Raw genomic sequence first — 20871 nt, forward strand, 5'->3', positions numbered from 1 at the left:
AAATATAAATATCGACATTGAGGGAGGGTATTTTTCGAGCATTTGTCTTTTTCGCGAAACCTCATCTGCTGACATGCAATTTTTTTTGCCAGAGTAGGTCACGCGTTTTAATGTTATGCATGTAAATAATTGTGACTTCATCTTGTAAGCGTATATTTTGACTATCCACATCGACTTACGACTTAGGTCTTCTTAAAATTACACTTTAAATCCAACACCAAAAAACGTGACTTTTTGGACTCATTCGATTTCTCATACATTCTTATGTTCTGACAAGATTTAGGACCCTAATCAGTTGGTTATTTAATCAGTTTGAGCTTGGCCTCTTATTCCTCCCTGAATTGTATTCCTTCCACTTAACTGAGTTGAAGTTCCTCTGGCAACCAAGCTTGGCACTTTTCATATTCCTCCTATTCTTCTAGGAGCAATCAAGTTAAATGTGTTGTATATATCAGGACACAAATCAAAGGCTCTAATTTCTTAGTTTGACTCTATGATTGCATTGTTTTAAAGAGTCTCCAAAGCCGAGCCTCAACATCTGCTTAGCAGATGGTTTCCCTTACAACGTGATACAATGTGATGTGACATAATAGATATGACTTTGTTTTTTTTTGTTTTTTTTGTTTTTTTTTTCCACAGCGGTTGCTTGTCACTGGAGGACCAAGCCGTGGTGACCATGTGGCATCACAGCCTGCCCAGCCTGGAGGAGGCAGTCCTCGGTCTACTGGAGTCCACCGTCTTTGCTGACCCGCCGCCGTCGCCGCAGCAGCTCGAGCAGCAAATAGCCCGGTCACTTCTGGTTAGTTTGCTCTGCATCGCTCTGTTAAATGACTGCTATACGAATGGGACACTTGCCATTTTACATTTCCTCTACTTGTCCCGCTGAAGAATGCAGGATTTTATTATAGTATAAAAATGAAAGAGGCCATTGCACTCATCTGCTTTCAATTAGTCAATATCTAAGGTCGTATTAGAATATTTTTTCATGACCTTTAAAAAAAACATCCTCATATTCTTTTTTTTTTTAAACATTGACAGTTTCCTTTATCATTGCTGCATTTGCTCAGCGTGTGTCTCACATCATTTGGCCAGCTCCAAACTGAGTCTCACATCGTTTGGCGTGCACTACAGTCTTAATTGTGCGGGTTAAATCGCTCGAGTCTCCGCGGGCCCCCATTCCTCATTTCACAGAGCGTAAACTTACACCTGGCTTTGTTGAGCGGCAAAGTCATTGATCATTTGACCGTGATTAGACTAATGGAGAAAGTAGTGTTGCGAGGAAAAGTACAAGCCTGTCCTACTTAAACAGCGTCACAATCGTGCGTTACTAATCCTTGGCTACCACACGTGAAAAACTATATTAAGGCTCACCAAAAAGACTAAAGAACACTCAAGTTACTGGTAAAAAAGTTGCAACGTTGTCATTTTAGCTTCAGAATTAAGCACCTTTCTCCAGTAAAGGTTTAGGGTTAGGGTTATTCGTATTTGATCTAAAACTCCCCGGTCATATTTTGATTGTTTTGTTTATTTTAAATTTATTAATACACATCCGTTCTCACTTAGTCTCCAAAACTTTATTCTTTTTAGCCAGTGTAATGTTGTCTCACTTTTTTTTCTTGGTAAAATTGCCGCAGCGGATGTTTCAACGTTGTTTATTTATTTGCTTGTTTTTTTCATGGCTTTGATGTTGTAAATTTTACAAAATGATGTACAATGTGCCCCAAGCACTCCCACTTAGAAAGCTACTCTGGTGGGAAACAATTTGGCAGCCATCTTGCCTCGCTCAAGATGTCGTCAGTGGTTTCATTGGTGTTTTCCAATAGTGATGGTCCACTTGAGCTGTGTTGAACTGCCTAACAATGCACACTTTTGCAGTTTCAAGTTCTGTAGCCGTAAAATAGGATAGATGACTAACACAGCACTGAGAAATACTGTACATCCGCCTGTTGATTGCACTTTTTGCCATCTAGTGTTTGCGCGAGTTACTAATCAGGCCTGATGAAAGGAAGTGTTATACATTTCTGTGTATATAGAGGAGACCGAAATGGCAATCCGTTGTTTACATCTATCTGAGATTTGTTTATGCTTTCATCACTCTGATTCACCGCTTGTTTCTATCACCATACACACTGAATGCCCTCACACATCTTTTGTTGACATACTTTGTTTATGGTATTGCATCTGGTGTAGTGTGTCTGTCGTTAAGAGTGTAGGAGGCAGGCGTTTAGGTTTCACTTAGCCTTAAGGTTGTTTGGATGTCAGATGTGCACACACATGTGCAAAGGCAAAAGAAAAGTGGACTGCCTGCCTTGCGTCTGTCTTCGCTTTCATTTCAATAAGTGCTGTCCAGTCAAGTGGGGAAACCTGACTGACATTCCTCGTTTGGATTCGTGCCGCCACCTCTCCGTCTGTGATCTATTTCGACTCGAGCCCAATAACAATAAATCTTCGTTTCCACGTTGCCGACCGCCGAAAACAGAATGTTTGTTGCGTGCGGTAATTGGGCCTCCTTCAAGTGTGAGCGGTCAGGTAATGAAGGCAGATGCTAAAAGACCCATCTGGTTGAAATAGCAGGAGCCGTGGCACTCAGTGCACGCTGGCGCGCAAAAAAAACTGCAAAGAAACTTTACTTTGCGCTTTGGTGCATGCATGTAGACAAGCGCATATTGTATGGCGTTATATTTGTGCCACAATTACGCACGCGCGGGAAAAAAAATTGAGCGGAGAAAATCAAACTGAGCGAGCGAAAACAGATTTTGAGAGCAAGAAAAAAACTATTGAGCGCGTAATGATAAGAGTTTGAGCGCGCGCCGATGGAGTTTGAACACAGAAAAAGAAATTGCTCGCTCAAAATTCCTCTTTGCTCGCTCGGGATAGCCCTCTCTCGCTCAACATCTCGCTCTCGCTCGCGATACTCCTCTCTCCCTCGCTCAACATCGCGTTTGCTCAACATCGAGCTCTCGCTCGCTCGAGTCGTCTTCTGCGCTCGCTCAGTTCTGTTCACGCGTTACGTTTGTGCCACAAAACCAGCCAATCAGAGCTTGTAAAAGCACTTTGATTGACACAGCTTAGTATCCAATGAGATTGCTTGTACGCTATCCGTTGACGCACTCTCGTTTGCCCTGTGTTCACCCGAAAAGGGCAAACGAGTGTGCGTCAACACGGACTTGGGCTGGAGAATTACTTTTAATATTATTATTATTACTGTATTGTATCATTTGACAGAAATACCTTGTTAGTTTTTGTACTTTAATAATATAAGCCCACCCCTCCCGCCTACGTCGATGTGACGCACTCTCGTTTGCTCGTTCCGGGTGAACACAACAAGCAATCTCATTGGATACAAAGCTGTCAATCAATGTGCTTTTACAAGCTCTGATTGGCTGGTTTTGTGGCACAAACGTAACGCGTGAACAGAACTGAGCGAGCGCAGAGGACGACTCGAGCGAGCGAGAGCTCGATGTTGAGCAAACGCGATGTTGAGCGAGGGAGGGAGGAGTATCGCGAGCGAGAGCGAGATGTTGAGCGGGAGAATGCTATTGCGAGCGAGCAAAAAGGAATTTTGAGCGAGCAATTTCTTTTTCTGTGTTCAAACTCCATCGGCGCGCGCTCAAACTCTTATCATTACGCGCTCAATAGTTTTTTTCTTGCTCTCAAAATCTGTTTTCGCTCGCTCAGTTTGATTTTCTCCGCTCAATTTTTTTTTCCGCGCGTGCGTAATTGTGGCACAAATATAACGCCATAATATTGCTGCAGCAGCCCACGTGAATGAGTTAGAAATGTTGTAATAACATCACCAATCCACTTGGTGGTGCTGTTTACTCAAATCTGTCAACCTCACACAATTGTATTGGTGGACATAACCATACACGGTCTATACCGGGGTGTCCGAAGTTGGTCCACGAGGGCCGCTGCCCTGCATGTTTTCCAGGTTTCTTTTCCTGACACACCTGATTCAAATGATCAGCTCATCAGCAAGCCCAGCAGAAACCTGATAACTATGCTGAAAAATTGTGAATTTTTATATTTAACCTTCCAAATCTAATCTCAGTCTACTCTTTATAGTTGGACTTTATCGAGCAATATATATTTTCTCATGTTATGACTTAATCTCCTTCAGTTATTTTGGTTCCTTTAATACTTTGACAAAATGCTTTTTTTCATGTAGATTTACTGCTTCGTTCTAACATTCTGACTTTCATTCACATTGAAAATTTGTATTGGATATTAAAGGGGCAGTGTGTAAGATTTACACTGTTTTTCTTTAAGGACAGCAGGAGGTGCTGCATTCACCATTGTCTGTAGCGATAACAAACATGGCCACCCTTCATGTAATATAATTTAATGTTAACTAGACCTACGATTATATTTAAAACATACTGTCAACCATTAAGAACACATTTATTCGCTAGTTTTTGAAATTTACTATCATGTAATTTATTCCTTTTTAATGAAAAACGGTCTAAATCTTTCACACTGCCCCTCTAACTCATTCAATCTCAGACTTGTTTTACATAGATAACATACAGTATGTACGTTAAGTAATTGATTGTAAGTAAGTAATTGATTCCTTTAGGTACTAAAATTCTAAAGTATTCAACTATGATAGCCGATTAAGTTCTGAACACACAGTTCTAAGGTAACAATTCTAACAATTACTTTAGGCACCCAAGTACTAAAGTAATTAATTATTTTATGTACCAAGTACCAAAGTAATTGAATATATGCTTAAGAATTGAATTATTCGAGTAGAACTTAATTACTAGTAGTTAATTAGCTACTAAATTAATTGATTACTTTAATGTTTGAGGTAATCGATTCCGTTTGTACTTTAGTATTTAATTCAGTTCGTACCAGCCATTTTTGGACCATCCATTAGCCAAACACTTGAAAAAATAATGAAAAAGACATGAATAAATACATGGGATTCGATGTCTGGACTCTTAAAAAAATGTCTTTGGGATTGAATGAGTTAAATGTAAATTCAATTTTTGCGCTTTGACTGTATTTTCATGATAACGTCCGTTGTCTGATGTCAAAATCTGACTTTTAACAACGACTTGAGTTAGTTGTTAGTAAGAAACATGTACTTCAATTCCCTCCCTCTGAGCATGTACAAATGTGCTTGTTTAATTAAAATGTCGAAAGTTCGACATCAACCGTAGATAAACAGCGAGAGAAGCGCAGTGCAGCTGTTAAACGTTTGTGCTGGGGCGTTTTTAGAATGTGTTAAATTTGAAACACATGACGCGCTGACAAGAGGTGGGGATGTGTGGAAATGAAATTGGACTGGATGGAGTTGGGCTAAAACCTTAATCTGGAGTGACATCTAGTGGCGCGTAGTCCCAAACTGCTTGTCTTTTGTTTTCTAGCCTAAAGCCTGCGCGCAACACTGCTCCATGTTCTTAGTGGTGACTGACATCTTTAGGTGAGGCGCACTTGACACGGATCTTCTTCATAGTTGCATTGACCTTTGACCTATGTAAGTGTCATGAGAGTGATTCTGTTGTTCTGTAATGACATGCGACAGGTCCGTGCTCAAGAAACATGAGGATCACCTTGGCATTAGAGATCTCATCCAAAGCTTTACCAGCTACTTCTATAGGGAACTGACACTCTTAAATACACAGGTACTGTACACATCATTCCATCTTTACATCATCCGAACCCATGTTTTTATTGAATCTTAGTGAAGTTGTGTCAAAGTATTTCTTTAAAGTTTGCAATAGTCCGTTTAGCTAGCAATATTTTACATTGTTTTTTCCTTGTATTATTAAGACTTGACTCTAAACCTTTCAATGTGGTGTTGTAATATTTTGACTTCACTGTCCGGAGAGTCCCACGTTTTTTGTACCTCTCCGTCTGTGAGTTAAAACTTGCCATGTAATATTATGAATTTCCAGTAAAATAATTTAGCCATGATCCTTTGCAATATTACTAACTATTTCTGACCAACATTTTGCTCTAGTGCTTTTAACATAAAACCGAGTTGAGCGTTGTATTGCCAGCTAGCAAAATAAGTTATCATTGTATATGGATAAATATGGTTTATATCTCATATATCATAATTTGTTTTTCCTCCTAATATTGTGGTTGCATCTTAACTTTTTTTTACACTTTCCACGTTATGTTAAAACTTTATTAATAAAGTAAAATTTAATTTTCCATGACATTAGGGACTTAAGACTATCTTGTCATATTCAGAATTTATCTCCTACATTTCTCCCTGTTTAAAAATCAATTATTCTATCATTGTAATTGAACAGTCATAAGATTGTATTTTGTATTTTATATATGTATTTTGTATTTGATTGGTTTAATAACCAATTATTGTTGTTTATTTCATATTGTTTACTGATTAAAAAACAGCTAAAGAACAAAGGCTAAAGGCTTGATCATTTCCTAAAACTAAAAGCGTATGCTAATGTTTTGTTTTGATTTAACGCAAATAAGTTTTGTTTTTCAAAGGACTTCAGCAATCAGAACAATTACAGTTGAAAGGATGAAATCAGAGGATTTTGACAAATTCAAGTCATACAATGGCTCTAAATATTATTAAAATAATTATTAATTTGATACTTGATTTGTTGTAGGGTTAGGTGTCCAGTTGTCTCATAACATTATGACTTTATGACATGACAGAATACTTCTGTATTTTTCTGTAAGATCACAAACATTTTTCAAACTTTACATTGGGCATGCAAGCTGTCATAAAATACAGTCGGTTGCATTACAGTGACCGTTTTGTGAGTTTAATGTTGAGCTAACATTTGTGTAGATTTAATTTGAGCTCTATTTTCTATTTTTGTAGTGGTATATAATTCCGTTAGACCAAATTGAATGTGCCTAGTGTGTTTGGATTGCCTTTTTAAGATTACACTAGATGGCAGTGGCAGCATGTATATAAAAAAAAACGTATGTCCTCTGCTGTCACAAAACAGTAACCTATTAGACGGTACTTATGTTTCATGTTTCACAACCTCACTGTCACAATGACATTATTGGCAGAGCGCCGCTCATTCATTCATTCATTCATTCGCACTTGTTTTTGTGTCATTTCAGACCCCTCTGAAGGCCTTCTTCCCTCATTCCCCGTCAAATCTGCTGCTTCCGCTCTTGACCCAACCTACAGGTCAGTGTGTGTATGCGTCCATGCGTGGGTGCGCGCGTGGGTGTAATCGCTCAACGCACAATACCTTGTACTGTGCGACCAAGACGCGGCTTCCTGCTTCGCATTGAAAGAGCACTTGTTTCACCAATCAATATTAGTTAATGGCAGCGATGATTGCGCTCACATGATGCACAGTCAGTGTCACCCATCACCTATTAAAAGTATTGAGCACGGGTGCAAGCCGCTTCCTCATAAGCCACGTCCTGCACGCTCGTCCCCCGAAACATTAGTTACCTGCACGGTCAATACAAAAGCTCTACTCCTGCATTTTGCATCGATAATGCTTGTTTGTCAGTCAGACATAGAAAAGCTGTATAGTCGGCCATAGCTTACGCCCACGCATTCACATACAGACTGGCTCCAGCTCCTGATTCTATTCACTTGGCCGCTCCCCTTAAAGACACAATCCAGCACCAAATACTACGCTGGCACCTCATGCGCTTTACATGCGATCTAAAAATATGAATGTCCTTTTCTGTATAATTTCTTCAATAAAGTTGAATCCAAACATGCTTTTTTCCATAGAGCATATTCCATCCATCCTTCCTTCTTCATTCGTTTCTTCCTTGCTTCTTTCCTAAAAAAACTGGCCTATAAAAATCCATCCGTTGGGCCCATGTGATGATACTCAAATCATGAAATACATACATGTTCTTAAAAAAAAAAAGTTAGCTATTGTTCCATTTGGTAACATCAAACATTCATGATGGTAGAACCAACGAAAAAAGTCACTTGATTTCATTTAGAAACTTGGAACATGCCTTTCTACAGTACGTATTGTAATTACACTCTGAAAATCCACATGTTTGATACTCTCTGTTTTGTGATGCTGTATACATTCTAGTGCTATTTTTCTTGATGAAAAAATGGTGGCATAAAAAGTTGTTCTTGGAACAACTTTAGTCCATGTACCAGTGTTTTTATCTGCAATATGCTTACGGCACTGGCGGGGAACTGCACGCGTGTCTATACTTGAGACTATCAGACTATTAGCTAATCAAAGGTCAACATATTGTATATGTTCATCTCCGGTGTTGTCTCAATGAATTGTCTAGTGTCCAGTCATGCTTATCAATGTGTGCCCACACCTGGCCCGCATGTGTACAGGAAGGCATGGCATGAATGGTGCCATTAAGAGAACACTGGAGTGCAGCCAGAACTCAAGAGTTAATGATTACTACTTATTTTTTCGTGCGCACGCGAAAGGCTGATTCTTCACAGCGGCCCGAATGGAAATAAGAACTTTGACAAAGCTGAACTTTTCACATTTTTCCTCCTTATTTGCTGCTTCCTAAAAAGTTGCAGCACTGTTCAAACACAACCAGAGGGTTCAACTGAGATAGCAAGTCCTGCCTCGTGTACTAAACGGGTACTTGATGAGTACACCTGCACAATGTGACTTGGGCTCTCTCAATAGGACATTCGTCCTTTACATCATCTTTTTTGATCCCGCTAACCAGCAGGGTAACGGGCTCCTATTTTAGTGAAGCCTTCGCAATCAAACAGAAATATGTTTTCGGGAAACTAAAAAGGACATGCAAAGTTAGTTAGATTTATTTGGGTACAATTTTTATTTGCTGTTAATATGCGGGAGTACAGAGTAGCAAACTCCTTGATATGGGCTGTGAAGTCCCTGCACGACCCATGTCAGCGTTAAATCCGCATCGCCGGCAGTAAGTCGAATCCGATTCCAGTGGGGGTTGGATTCCGCCGAGGCCGCCCTTTGTCACCGGGGACGACCCAGGTCAGGCTGCAGAGACCGTGTCTCTCGACTGGCCTGGGGCTGCGCTCGGAGAAGCTGGAGCAAGTGGCTGGCGGGAGGGAGGTCTGGCCTCCCCCGCTGAGGCTGCCGCCCCCGTATAAGCGAAAGATAATGGATGGATGGATGCTGTGCATTTTAGTTCCATCATTATTTATGTACATTGTTTTTCAAATCTTATTTGTAAACACACTGCGAATGTTCAAAATGTGCACCTTGGCTTTTGCGTGCCAGTGCCAGTTAAAGAAAACATCAAGCTAAAAAAACAAGTTGCCACTTGTAATAAGAGCTATCATCAAAATTACTAGTCAGCTGCAAATACCCACAGTATTTGATGGTCATTTTTTTCTAACCAGGCTGTTTAATCGTCAATATTGTCAGTACTGTTAAGAAGAACAACAAATATTAAGTCATTAGCTCTGATAAATACACGTTAAATTGGATATTTGTATTTAGAAACAAGCGGCTCGGTGGTGCACAGGTGAGCATGTCCGCCTCTTAGTTAAGGGACTCGAGTTCGAATCCAGCTGGCTCCAACTTTCCTGTGTGGACTTTGCATGTTCTGCCCAAAATTTCAAAAAAACAAAACATGCATGGCAGGTGTATTGGACATACTGAGTTGTACTTAATGAACTTATGTACAACTGGGATAGGTACCAGCAAGCCTACTTGTGAGGATAAGCGGCTATAAATATTGGATGGATGTTTTTTTTTAATTAAAAAAAAAGGATTGATAATGCTGTTTGTGTTTGATATCAATAAATGTTCTAAAAAAATCGGGACTGCAAAGTCATCTCTTTGTCTGAAATTGACTTTTTAAATTAGGGCCATTTTGGCTGCGTACAGCTCATTTTATAGCAGGTAATTGAATGTAAAAAGTGTACATTTGAGTGCTTTTTGTGTCTTACGCGTGTGTGTGCAGATGTGTCTGTTGCAGAGGCGTCAAGGGAGGTGCGCAGACGTCATCTGAACTGGCTCAGCGACTCATTACAAAGACTCACAGAGGAGGAAGAGGAGGCAGGTGACGCCGGGAGGTTAGATGCTCTATCCGTCCGTCCGTCTGTCCGTCACACTCAACCCACCCACCAAAAAATATATGGAGCACAATTATTTTATATATGTAACGCAATTTTTTTTCCCCAAACGGTTCAGCTCTACCAGCTAACGCAATTTGTTGTGTCCAGTGCCGGTGTCGGCGTGGTGTTTGAGGTCTGGTTCCTGCTGGTCCAATGCTCCCACTGGGTACAGGAGGCCCTCCACTTACTGGCTACCTCCGAGCATCTGGACTGCCAGCCCTCGCTGTGGCTGCTGACGTTTTACTACCACCCCACCAACAGGGGGCACCACAGGAATCAAAGACTGGTAATGTCTTCCAAGCTGTTTACTCAAACAGCTTCTTACTGAAATATTGCAGTGGTTAGCACGTCCGCCTCACAGTTCAAAGGTCCCGGTTCAAATCCGCCTGGCTCCGGCCTTCCTGTGTGGAGTTTGCATGGTCTCCCCGAGCCCGCGTGGGTTCCCTCCGAGCATTCCGGCTTCCTCCTACACTCCAAAAATGCAGGAAATGCAGGTGAATTGGTCATCCTAAATTGTCCTTCGGTGTGATGAATGCTCGTCGTGGAAGTCATGACCACCGCCACCCCGAGATGTATGGTATTGTCTCTTTGCTGTTGTAGCGTGTGCGAGGATTTTTTGGGGGGCGTGGTCAAAGACTTTTTTTTTTTTGTTCCCTTACCCTTATGTTTTCTTTTTTCCTTTAAAATTCCACCGAGCCATGATGTCACGAAATGAAAAAAGTAAGCGACACAAAATCCCTGAGAACTCCAAAGCGTTGAATTGCTAACTGCAAAGTCGTCGTCCGCGTGCCATTTGCGATGAGCAAACACGCGATAGTATGAGGCGCATTAAAAAATAAATAATGGATGAGCGCTATCCGAGGGACGGAGGGATGAAGTATCGATCCCCCCGCCGGGCCGTCGTCCGCGGTCGCCGATTGCGCGCATCTTGACTTTTCTCATTTGGATCGGCAGGCGTGCGTCCAACGAGTCTGGGAGCGGATGCGCGTCCTTTTCTCGGCCCCCCCGCCTCCCCCCCGTCCCCTTGATCCCGCGGAGCCGCTCGATGGCGCGCTGGCCGCCATCTCCGTGAGCGCTCGCCGGCCGTCGGCGTTACTGATCCTCGGCCTGGCGGTCCACTGCGCCGTTTTCTCCCGCCGGACGGCCGGCTTCTGCGCACGCGTTCTACGCACGGTGAGGCGCCCGCCGTACGGATGGGATGTCCACTCTTCAAGGTGGAAAGGAGAGAAGTTGCTTCCTTCTTTCCTTCCGTCTGTTTTTTCCTTCATCCAATTTTTGAAGTTCAGATCAGTCTTTCTCAGTACTTTCTTTTCATCCCGCCACCTTCTCTTCTTACATCGAGAAAAGTTTGTGGGCGTCCGAGTGATAAACTCGGACTCTAACTAAATGCGTTAGCTTATAATTAGGCGTGTGTGCGCACGGAAGCAGGTGGCGTCTGCGTCCGCTTCGGTCGGCGTAGCGTCGCACGTCCTGAGCCTGCTGGAGCGTCGGCTCGGTACGTCAACAGGCGGCGGCCCCTCGTCCGACGACCCCGACGCGGCCTCCATCAGGATCCGCAGCCTTCGGAATGAGCTCGCCGTCCCTACGCCGGCGCAGCAACTGGACCTCACTCATGCTCACAATCACCCAGGTGGGATTCCGCACACTATCACTTACACACACGCACAAGAGGTGGGCATCTTTCATTTTTCTGTTGGTCCGAGAGCCAGTGGCCCACGGCCCCTCCCGTCGTCGTCGCTCTGCCATTTTCTTCATATGGAAATTGTAATCGTCGGTCCGTCAGACAAGCACGCTTCCGTCCGTAAGCGCCCTCCCAAAAAACTTTTTAAAACAACCGACGCCTACAATTCATCTAATGTTGGACATCACTTAATATGTGCAGTTTACATGCACTACAAGTACAAAGCAAGGTACTGCTGAGCTTGAATTTACTAAATACTGAAAATGGATGGATGGATCCATTTTATTAGGGAATTTAAAAACTTCTATCTTGCATTTTCAGAATGAGCTTGTCACTTTGGGATGGGCCCATTAGTCAGTGGATTCACCCCTTTGCCTGCAGAAAGGCATCCCAGAATGCTTTGCTCAACTATTGGCAAGCAATTTCTTTTGTCACGCATATTAAAAAAGCAAAAAATAAAACTCTTAAACCTTAATTCTAAACATGACTTTTTACTTTAGGTCTATAAAATAATCCCGCTGAGCAAGATTGTGCACAGCAAAGGTCCTCAATCTTTTTTCAGTCATGTACTTCCTGTGAAATGTTTTTTTTTTTTCAGCAAAGGGGCAGGGTTACACTGACGGGTGTCTGACGTCGACGGACGAAAAACACACTTTCAGGCACCTTTTTTTTTTTTGAGTGCTCTTTAGCGACAGATGCATCGCCCACCTCTACACACACAAATAGCGGAAGGTAAAATATCGCGGGTGAGTTTGGCATGGGTTCACGGTCGGATTGATGAGCGACGTTAGCATGGTTAATGAAGGCCACGCTCAGGGCAGCTCGCGAGTCGGAATAACACACGTGAGGACACGTACACGCGCCGTACAAGGGCAGTGGAGCAGTCTGCCTGAAATGAGTACACCTCAAACTTCTGCTTAACTATTAGCTTTTCTGAACAGCATTATTTTTGAAAGTCTGATTTTTTTTTTATTGCAATTTATAATTTCTGAATCTGTAATGCACAAACGTCCAATTCTAAAGTACTCTTTCGTATGATGAAAAGAGGTATTGTTAGCTGCTTAACATGCACCTTGTTTCTACCTTGTTTCACCTTGTCTCATGACCCTGTATGCGCTTCCGACATTCTTACTCACATCGCGCCGTATCTCTTACATGAAGTCATGTGTTATGTGTGAAAACACCCGAATTGATTTCCAGTCCAAACTATTCATCTCCCGTTTTTATTTGGGCTGTACAAAAAGGACATTTTTGCGTGTGACCACAGTAGGGACTATGAAACGGTGTCTATTGTTCAGCGTTGACCACCTCCCCGCCAACGCTCCTTTTTTTTTCTTTCCTCCTCTCCTCTCCAGTTAGTCGCCTTGGCCGCACCGTCGCAAACATTCCAAGCGGTCGCCACGAGTGCTCGACCCCGCATGACCCCGTCGTCTCGTCTGTTGTCGGTATCCCTGGAGGAGAGAAAAAAGGAAATTCACACGTGGAAGAGTACAGGACTTGTGCATGACCTCGATCGGACACGTTCTGCATAATATTTTGGGGGAAAAAAAAAAACACGCATTCTGAACAGACCAGATTGATATTGACGCTACCGTTGCAACTCACAATGTTTGCGATTAAACCGGTATGCTGTCCATCGACAACAACGGTGAGAAGCATTTCAAGCTGGCTGTAGAAAATAGGACTTATTGAAAGGTAATATGATATTGAAAATACTTATAAAAAGTAAAACACTGCAAAACAAGCCAAAATAAAGCCAACAAAAAATATAGACAATATTTGAGACATGAACATACAACAAATAAAAAATGAGCTTGAAAAACCAAGATGCCTGAAATTTTGCAAGCTTAAAACAGTTCAAATAAAATGAAGAAAAAATGACCAACCCCCCCCAATCACAACGCATGACGGAAAAGAGGCTTGGCGAAAAAGAAAATGAGAAAAGTGAGAAAAGCGCAAGGTCCGTTCCGCTGTCGTGGAGCGGACCGGACTCCTGTTCCTGCTGAACTGAGCCAGTGGTTGTGTAGTACTGATTATCAGCTCAGTAGGCACGGGAGGCCGAGCCCAATTGGTCCCGCCCGCCTAGCCATCCTATGGGACATTTTAACGTCCGAGTCCTTCCGGCCGCTACTTGATCGTCGCGATTTGCAAAAGGTGAAGCCGGCTAATGTTTCAAGACCTCCTCGGCGCACGCTCGCTCGAAAGGTTAAAAAAAGCGCCATCTAAAAACCATAACCGGTAAACTTGGATGCTATAAATCCCTCGGACGCTTTTCCGCCGTCAACAGTTGGAGGAGAGCGCCGTGGCGGTCTCGCCATGAGCCGGGGCCCCATTAGGGTGTCATCAATCACCGGGCGGGGCCGATACAGTATATATGTGGGCACCGATGCCCGTCATACGGCCATCGCTCTCTTTAACGGCCCGTTGACGGCCATTAGTCTTTTAATAGGCCCTAAATATAGGTGGACTGATGACACGCTCGACGCGGCCCTCATTGCTAATTCACACAATCTGTCCTCGTTTGGACGGATGGCCCCCTCGGCCGCGTGTCTCGCGTCCGCCTACTATATATGGACGCCCCTTCGCGAAGGCGTCGGTCAGGGGCGTTGCTAGGCGTGACCCCCCACAGGGGCGTCGGCCCTCTGTGTGTCAACTGCTACCCGATAGATTTAAAAAAAATCAAATATCCTATCGCCGCGGCTGGTCCCACCACAAACCGCTCCTTGTCGGGAAAGAGTTACAGAACCACCGTCGTTTTTTTCTTCTTGAAAACATGTATATGTACAAATATATTTACATGCTTAACTTGTATATTCGTGGTATTAAAAAAAAAAAAAACGCCCTACTTGGGATTTTTCTTTCAAGTCCTTATCAGGGGTGTCAGACTCATTCTTATCCAGGGCCACGTTGCAGTTACAGTTTCTGTCAGAGGGCCGGGATGACAGTGATAAAATACATTTTGGGTGTATTTGTCACACTGCCAACTAGTTTTGAAATCAGAGAGAGGGTGAGGGAAAAAAGCGCTTGCTTTTTCCACAAAATTGACTTACAAATGTGATATTTTGACCGGAGACTTGAATTGGAATGGGCGTTTCGCGGGCCGTGTGAAATGATGTGGCGGGCCGGATCTGGCCCCCGGGCCTTGAGTTTCACACCTGTGCTGTACATGGTCATCAAAAAAAAAAAAAAAGCCTTACCATCTCTTTAAAACGCCTTACTGTCATTTTGCAGAATTGTTTTTATCATTAGTGGTCTTAAGGTCTTATTTTTTAAATGTCTTTAAAATTGTAATAAAAACAGTTGTTTTCAGACATATGAACACCTTACTGTACATGTTTTTTTCAAAGCTCCTTTTAAAAACAATGCATTCAACCAGTTTTGTTTATTTTTTAATAAATATGGGGGGGGGGGGGGATAACGCCTTACATTGTTTTTTTCTTTCTTTAACGTCAAACTATGCGCATTGTCATCTCCCTAAAAATACACCTGTTCATTTATCCTTCCAGAAAAAAGGGGGCGGTGAAAGCCCTACAAGTTGCAAATTAATGGAAGTGGGGACACACCGGAGACATTTAAACTGCTCTTTTTTTTTTTTCTTCTTCTTTTCACTGGCCAGTAGTCCACGCCGGATACTGGGGCACGTCTCATTAGTACAGGGACAAGGTGCCCCACTCAAAATCGTCAGTCAATCCGAAGTTGGCCCTTTTCTGTTCTTCTGTGTCGTGGACAATGTTCTCCTCAGGTGCAGAACTTAGCCACTGTGAACAAAGAGGAAATCAATCACTGTTCACCAATCAGCTAAGCTCTGTGCCTGGCTGGAGACAAAGCAAGCACGCATGAGCCCCCCCCCTCCATCACCACGCACGCATGAAGACCCCCGTTTTCCTAATCAAGCCCAACTCCTCACACTCCTGGATGCTCATGTCTTCTTCACTTTGAAACGTCTGGTGTGTGTGTGTGTGGTTGCCATAGTAGCCGGTGGGGTCAGGGCTGTGTGGTAATCCCTGGCAATGTGATTTTTATCATAAGTCACAAATCAGCACGCCAGGAACCCCCACAGCTCAGACAGTGGGCACCACCACACAATTTACAGCCTCACTTTTTCTTGCTCTAAAATCCCAAATTTTCCTCGGTTGACGTTCGGCGCGCGGGAAAAAAAGTAAAAGTGGCGCATCTTTCATTTGATCGTCCGACCCGGCGATATGGCCCTCATTAAGCGGATCAAGAGGGATTCCAAAGGCATGCGGCGCTCGGAGGGAACGCGGGATGGGGAGACCACCCCGTTTTCCATTTAAAGGCTTTGAAGAAAACAGCCTCCTCGCTAGACGGACGGACGTGTTGTCGAGCCGCGCTCTGATCTCAGCGAGCAACGCTTGAAAAAGGACCCGAGTTGTAAAAACAAAAACAGCAACGCCAAAAAAAAAAACGGAGCTGGAGTGTAGATACATCCATCATCTTAATTGGCCAGAGGTCTGGACCGGTCAACTTCACTTTTGTTTACACAAGCTGTAGAGTTCGTTTGTCCGAAAGGCCTTTTTGGGGGCGTTTGTATATCTTTAACCTCCAAAAAAATAAACACAAAACAAAACAAAACAGAGGGGTGTTATGCCCGAATGGACCTGAGCTTTTTGGCCTTGGATGACAACAAATAAGTTTCAAAACTGCTAAAACTTGCCATCAGCTGTATGGACAGTTTTTTGTTTTTTTTTAATTGCAAATGTGAGTGTGTGTGTGTGTGTGTGGGGGGGGGGGGGGGGGGGGGTGTGCAAGCCAGCAGAGAGCTGCCAAAAGAAATCAACTCCTCGCTTGCTAATTGATTCCCAAATCAATTGCCGCCTTTTTTTAATAATCCATGAATCCAAAGTTAAGGACCGCTTTAACTTGAAGTGCTGTGTTACACTAAGAAAGGGCCAAAAAGATGGAAACAATATATCATAAGATGGAGTGTCACAAGTACAAACGAACAAATGTCACACTCGTGTCAGAGAGATTTATCAGGATACAGCCGGATGTGCAAAAAGCCTTTCGCGTCCTGGCCAGTGTGCGCGTGTGTGTGCGCGCGCCTGTGATAAAAGATAAACGCAGTCTCGTGGCGGTGACCTAGGTAAAATAGGATTTGAAGCTGGAAATCAGTCACTCGGGTTCACGCGGACCTGTGCTGAAAGCAGCACATCAAGGTCAGCCCTTCACGAGAGTCGTGAATGAAAATGTTTCCCTCGAGCAAACATGTTGACAAGGCTTACGCACTAAACAGGCTCAAGTATGGCTCCTTACCACTGCGTCTTCTTCCATGCAAGAAAACAAGTGGTGAAGAGCTTCATATGGAACATTTTGTACAGATTGGGACATTTTGCATGGACATGAAAGGATGTCAACAGAAGCCCTACTGAAGGGCGCCGTCGCCATTGATGTCAACTGCATTTATTTACCTTTTTAAATCACACTCGATGGGAAAGATGTTGGGGGAAAGGCTCACAATGGTCAGTCACAATGCTCAAAATCGGCTAGCAGACGGTTGTTGTTTTTTTTTTGTAATGGCATACGCCATTCAAAGAGCTTGTGTTTGCCAAGTCACAAATCCCAGACCTTGAAAATTCCGGCCACATACACAACAGAGGACAGTTAGGGGTTAAGGGCAGAAAATTTCAATCCCCCGCAAACCCCGCCCCCATTTTTCTCTTTCCGCATTCTCAAATTCCTTCTGTGACAAACGCATCCCGACGGCGCTACTGTGAGCGCGAGGAAAGGGCCCCATTCTGAGGCTGAAAATATGTGCGCGCGCACAGAGCGGAATTAAGGAGGAATGTGTCAGTGTAGAGGTAAGAGAAGCCAGTCCCGAGCGGAAGACGACGACAGCGGTGGCGCTCATTGAGGACCAAGACAACGCGTGCCTCCACCAAGGCGAGCCAAATTGGATCATCTGTGAAATCAATAACGCTTTTGCTGAACTTGATTCATTCCTGCAGAGTATCTCAGATTGAACCTATTCTAAGCCGCGCAAATTGTCACTGTAGTATTGTACGGACGAACGTGGACAGGAAGTTTTACGTGCAAAAACCACAATCAGAACAAATGCAACGACCTCGGGAGAGAATCATAGCGACTGAAGTTTGTGAATCCACGTTAGCGTTAGTAGAGACTTCTTTTACCTGTCAGAGCACCATCTCCTCCACCACCCTGCGCGCCGATTGGTCCATTTCCTCCGCGGCCAATGAAAGGCAGCGACGTGCCAGAGCCTGCTGCTCGCCGTCCTCCTGAACCATCAGCTCGCCGTACAGATACACACCCATCGCCTGTAGTAACACAAACGCACGGTTCGACGGATACCTCGGTTACACGACGGAGGCGCGCAACGTGTCTTTACTTGATGGTGAAGCAGGAAGTGCTCCACGTCGCCGTAAGCGTGGCCATATCTGTGTTTGACCACCAGCTCGCACCAACGATGCCGCACCTGTCACGATGCGGGCCAAATACAACAGGGCTCAGTGCAAAGGCTTACAAACACCCTATGATGCGTAGTACCAGTCAAAAGTTTGGAAACACCCGTGTTTTACAACACCGCGCAATGAAATTCTTATTCTGTTCGCTTCCCCGAGCAGACTGCGTTCCATAAAATCGAGCGAATAATAAAGTAGGCGATAAAATACAAAAAACAAAACGGTAATAGAGCAATGAGGGCAGTAATAATGAAGCAAGAATAAATGAATCGACTTAGATTCTGAGCATATTATGGAGTGGATGGAATGGGAGAAACTCGTGCAAAATATCATGTAGTGCAAAAGATGATTTATTCATCAGCTTGCCTGCACTGTGCAGGGTTTTTAAGGCACATGCACGCAGTAAAGTGACTGGTGATGATACAATTGTCCTATATTGTAGACTGTGTAATAATTGAGTTTTTTCAAAGTAGGCACTTTTTGCCTCGAGCGAAGTTTTGTCCAGCATGTTTTTTTGTTTCTCAGTCACCTTTATGATGTGGCTGATGCTTTATGACCTGGATCAATGCACCTTCCGACAAGTTCCCGGCCTGTATGAAGACACATTTTGTGTCGTGATATGACTGGTTGTCACATTTCTTTAGTTCTCAGTTTCTTTCGCCACGTCTTTGATCGGAGTCTAGTGTTCCAAAACCTGTTCAAGTTTCTGATGCTCACCCTGGTTCTATTTGTGAATGAATGCTTTCTACATCTCTGCTTCTGTCTGCTCTTGGGTTTAAGTCTTCCTCCACACGTGACACTTTTGGTTGTTTAAGTGTACCCAAAGATTGGACCAGCTCAATGAAGAGAAACAAACTCAGGGCTCCTAATTACATCTGCACATTGATCATAATGCCCAGGTGGAACCTTTTACATTTGTTAATATGCTCGTCTGTCAAAATTCATCGAGCATGCCAGTCAAGAGTTTGGAAACGCCCTCAGATTCCGTTAGCAACGCTCTAATGAAATATTGATGCTTTTATATGGTTAAAAATGTTAATTGAAAATGACTATGAGCTACGAATTAAGATTCTTCAACGTATATGGACATTTTGGCCAAACGGCTTTGCACTACTTGCTATTTTCTCAGTCAGATTTATGATGCGGGTGACGCTTTATGACTAGGAATGACTCCGTTCACAGATGGGCACTTATAAAAGTTAATAGCCTAATGACCTAACCTTTTAATGCTAGTCCTTTTGTTTTCCTTTCATGCTTGTTAGCTGTTAGTTGTGTATAAGTCCAGTCATGTAAAAAACAACAGGAGAATATATGAGGAAAAAAAAAAACAAAACAAAACAGACTCACTGATCTTTTTTTTTTTTCCCCCTTTAAAAAAACATGTTTAATATGCGACCACTCAAGCTTGATAACCTCATCGGGCCGACTATCTGTGAACCCTTACTCTCAGCCCCAGCCTCCTCGGGTCCACAAAACAATCGAGCGAAGTTCCGAGGCAGCGCTGGGCTCCACGGCTGGCAGGCGGCCACCAGAACACTTTAAATGGAGCTGACGGCTCATCTGTGCTGGCTGAAGGCGTGAGTGTATTTTGGCTCCGGTCCTGACCCGCCGCCGTCCAGACGCGACGTTCTACCGGGTTTGCGCGTGACCTCGTCAAGGTCGGACGTCCACCTGATTTTTGAAGATGCTCTTCAAGTGAGGAGGAGGTTTGATTGAATAATTGTGACGCTTGACCACTCATAAACAATCAGATGGACTTTGGAGGACAAACGTTCTGACCGCTTTCCACCGTGAAGTAACGGCTTGCTTTCATTTGGAAAGTAAAACCCAAAACATTGGGCTGGATCTAAGCTACGTGGCTCAAGTGACATTTCTAATTTTTTTTTTTCTTCTCAAGCTCAAGTGTCACAATACAGTGCCGTGGCAGCTTGAAAGCAAAAAAATGGACGGATGGAAAAAGCATTGACGGACGTTTCAATCCACTGATTGGTGACATCTGCTCATAGAGCACAAGCTGTGCATTCGGATCGTTTGCGTTCAATGAGTGCAAACAGCCTTTTCGGGGATATGTGTCACTTGAAATGTACACGGAAAATGAGCTTGAGCGTTTGGATGTGCAGGGTACTCTAAATCCAGCTCGGGTGTCTTCAAGACGTTGACGCATGTTAACCGAGAGGAGACGGGAAAGTTGAGTACAATAACGGCAAAGCCCACTTACTGATTTCCACAATACATCTTAGCGGTCAAGGAAATTGAAAGGCAACTATGGTCAATATTTCTGTGGAGCCCGCCACTTTTGACAAGTGTTTGATAGTCTGCACCCTGGAAGGGAAGATGCTTAAATGTATATATACCCGATTGCGGGGATGCTTGGTGTCCAACAAGTCCCCCCGACATACGCGGTCAAGGTTAAGAAATGTGCGCCATGATCTAGTTACGCAGTGGCCCAAGAATAGGGCATCATACAGCAGATGCAGTTACCACTGTTTTTTTTCCTTAATTGGGGCACACGCACAGCACTCTTCTGACCAAAGTCATCAAAGGCCAGATGATTGCCTCTGAAAGATTACAGAGCTTCTTATAGCAATTAGCCTGCAATTGGTGATGGAACAGCCCGGTGTTGACAATACCTCTCGCCTAAAGTCTGCTGAGGTAGCCTCTAGCATAATGAGGGCGAGCTATATCCAAATGATGACTGCATTTATTGTAATTATGACTGTCTTATACATCTTATTCTGCATTATGAG

General features: G+C 43.6%; 2 protein-coding genes across 8 annotated transcripts in view; one reads left to right on the plus strand and one right to left on the minus strand.

The window, feature by feature from the left end:
• The window catches only part of fancc (FA complementation group C), a 29273-nt gene extending 14267 nt beyond the window's left edge, over positions 1 to 15006 (plus strand). For 2 of the 4 annotated variants that reach the window (XM_088417564.1, XM_088417580.1), the window contains 9 exons: positions 640 to 799; positions 5373 to 5428; positions 5531 to 5630; positions 7063 to 7132; positions 9853 to 9964; positions 10115 to 10292; positions 10961 to 11179; positions 11432 to 11636; positions 13043 to 15006. In XM_088417564.1, the coding sequence (XP_088273690.1) occupies positions 640 to 799; positions 5373 to 5428; positions 5531 to 5630; positions 7063 to 7132; positions 9853 to 9964; positions 10115 to 10292; positions 10961 to 11179; positions 11432 to 11636; positions 13043 to 13194 (1252 nt within the window). In that variant the 3' untranslated portion in view covers positions 13195 to 15006. The remainder of the gene's footprint in view (positions 1 to 639; positions 800 to 5372; positions 5429 to 5530; positions 5631 to 7062; positions 7133 to 9852; positions 9965 to 10114; positions 10293 to 10960; positions 11180 to 11431; positions 11637 to 13042) is intronic. The other 2 variants (XM_088417571.1, XM_088417589.1) reach the window with 1 other exon arrangement.
• The window catches only part of aopep (aminopeptidase O (putative)), an 88924-nt gene continuing 80944 nt past the window's right edge, over positions 12892 to 20871 (minus strand). For 2 of the 4 annotated variants that reach the window (XM_088417540.1, XM_088417528.1), the window contains 3 exons: positions 18052 to 18138; positions 17837 to 17980; positions 12892 to 13138 (listed from right to left, as the gene is read on the minus strand). In XM_088417540.1, the coding sequence (XP_088273666.1) occupies positions 17840 to 17980; positions 18052 to 18138 (228 nt within the window). In that variant the 3' untranslated portion in view covers positions 12892 to 13138; positions 17837 to 17839. Of the gene's footprint in view, positions 13139 to 15250; positions 15446 to 17836; positions 17981 to 18051; positions 18139 to 20871 lie in introns of those variants that run through there. The other 2 variants (XR_015865924.1, XR_015865926.1) reach the window with 2 other exon arrangements.

The sequence above is a fragment of the Hippichthys cyanospilos genome, chromosome 1 (genome assembly GCF_059441005.1).
Source record: "Hippichthys cyanospilos isolate Australia breed blue-spotted pipefish chromosome 1, RoL_Hcya_1.0, whole genome shotgun sequence".
Taxonomy (NCBI): Eukaryota; Metazoa; Chordata; class Actinopteri; order Syngnathiformes; family Syngnathidae; genus Hippichthys; species Hippichthys cyanospilos.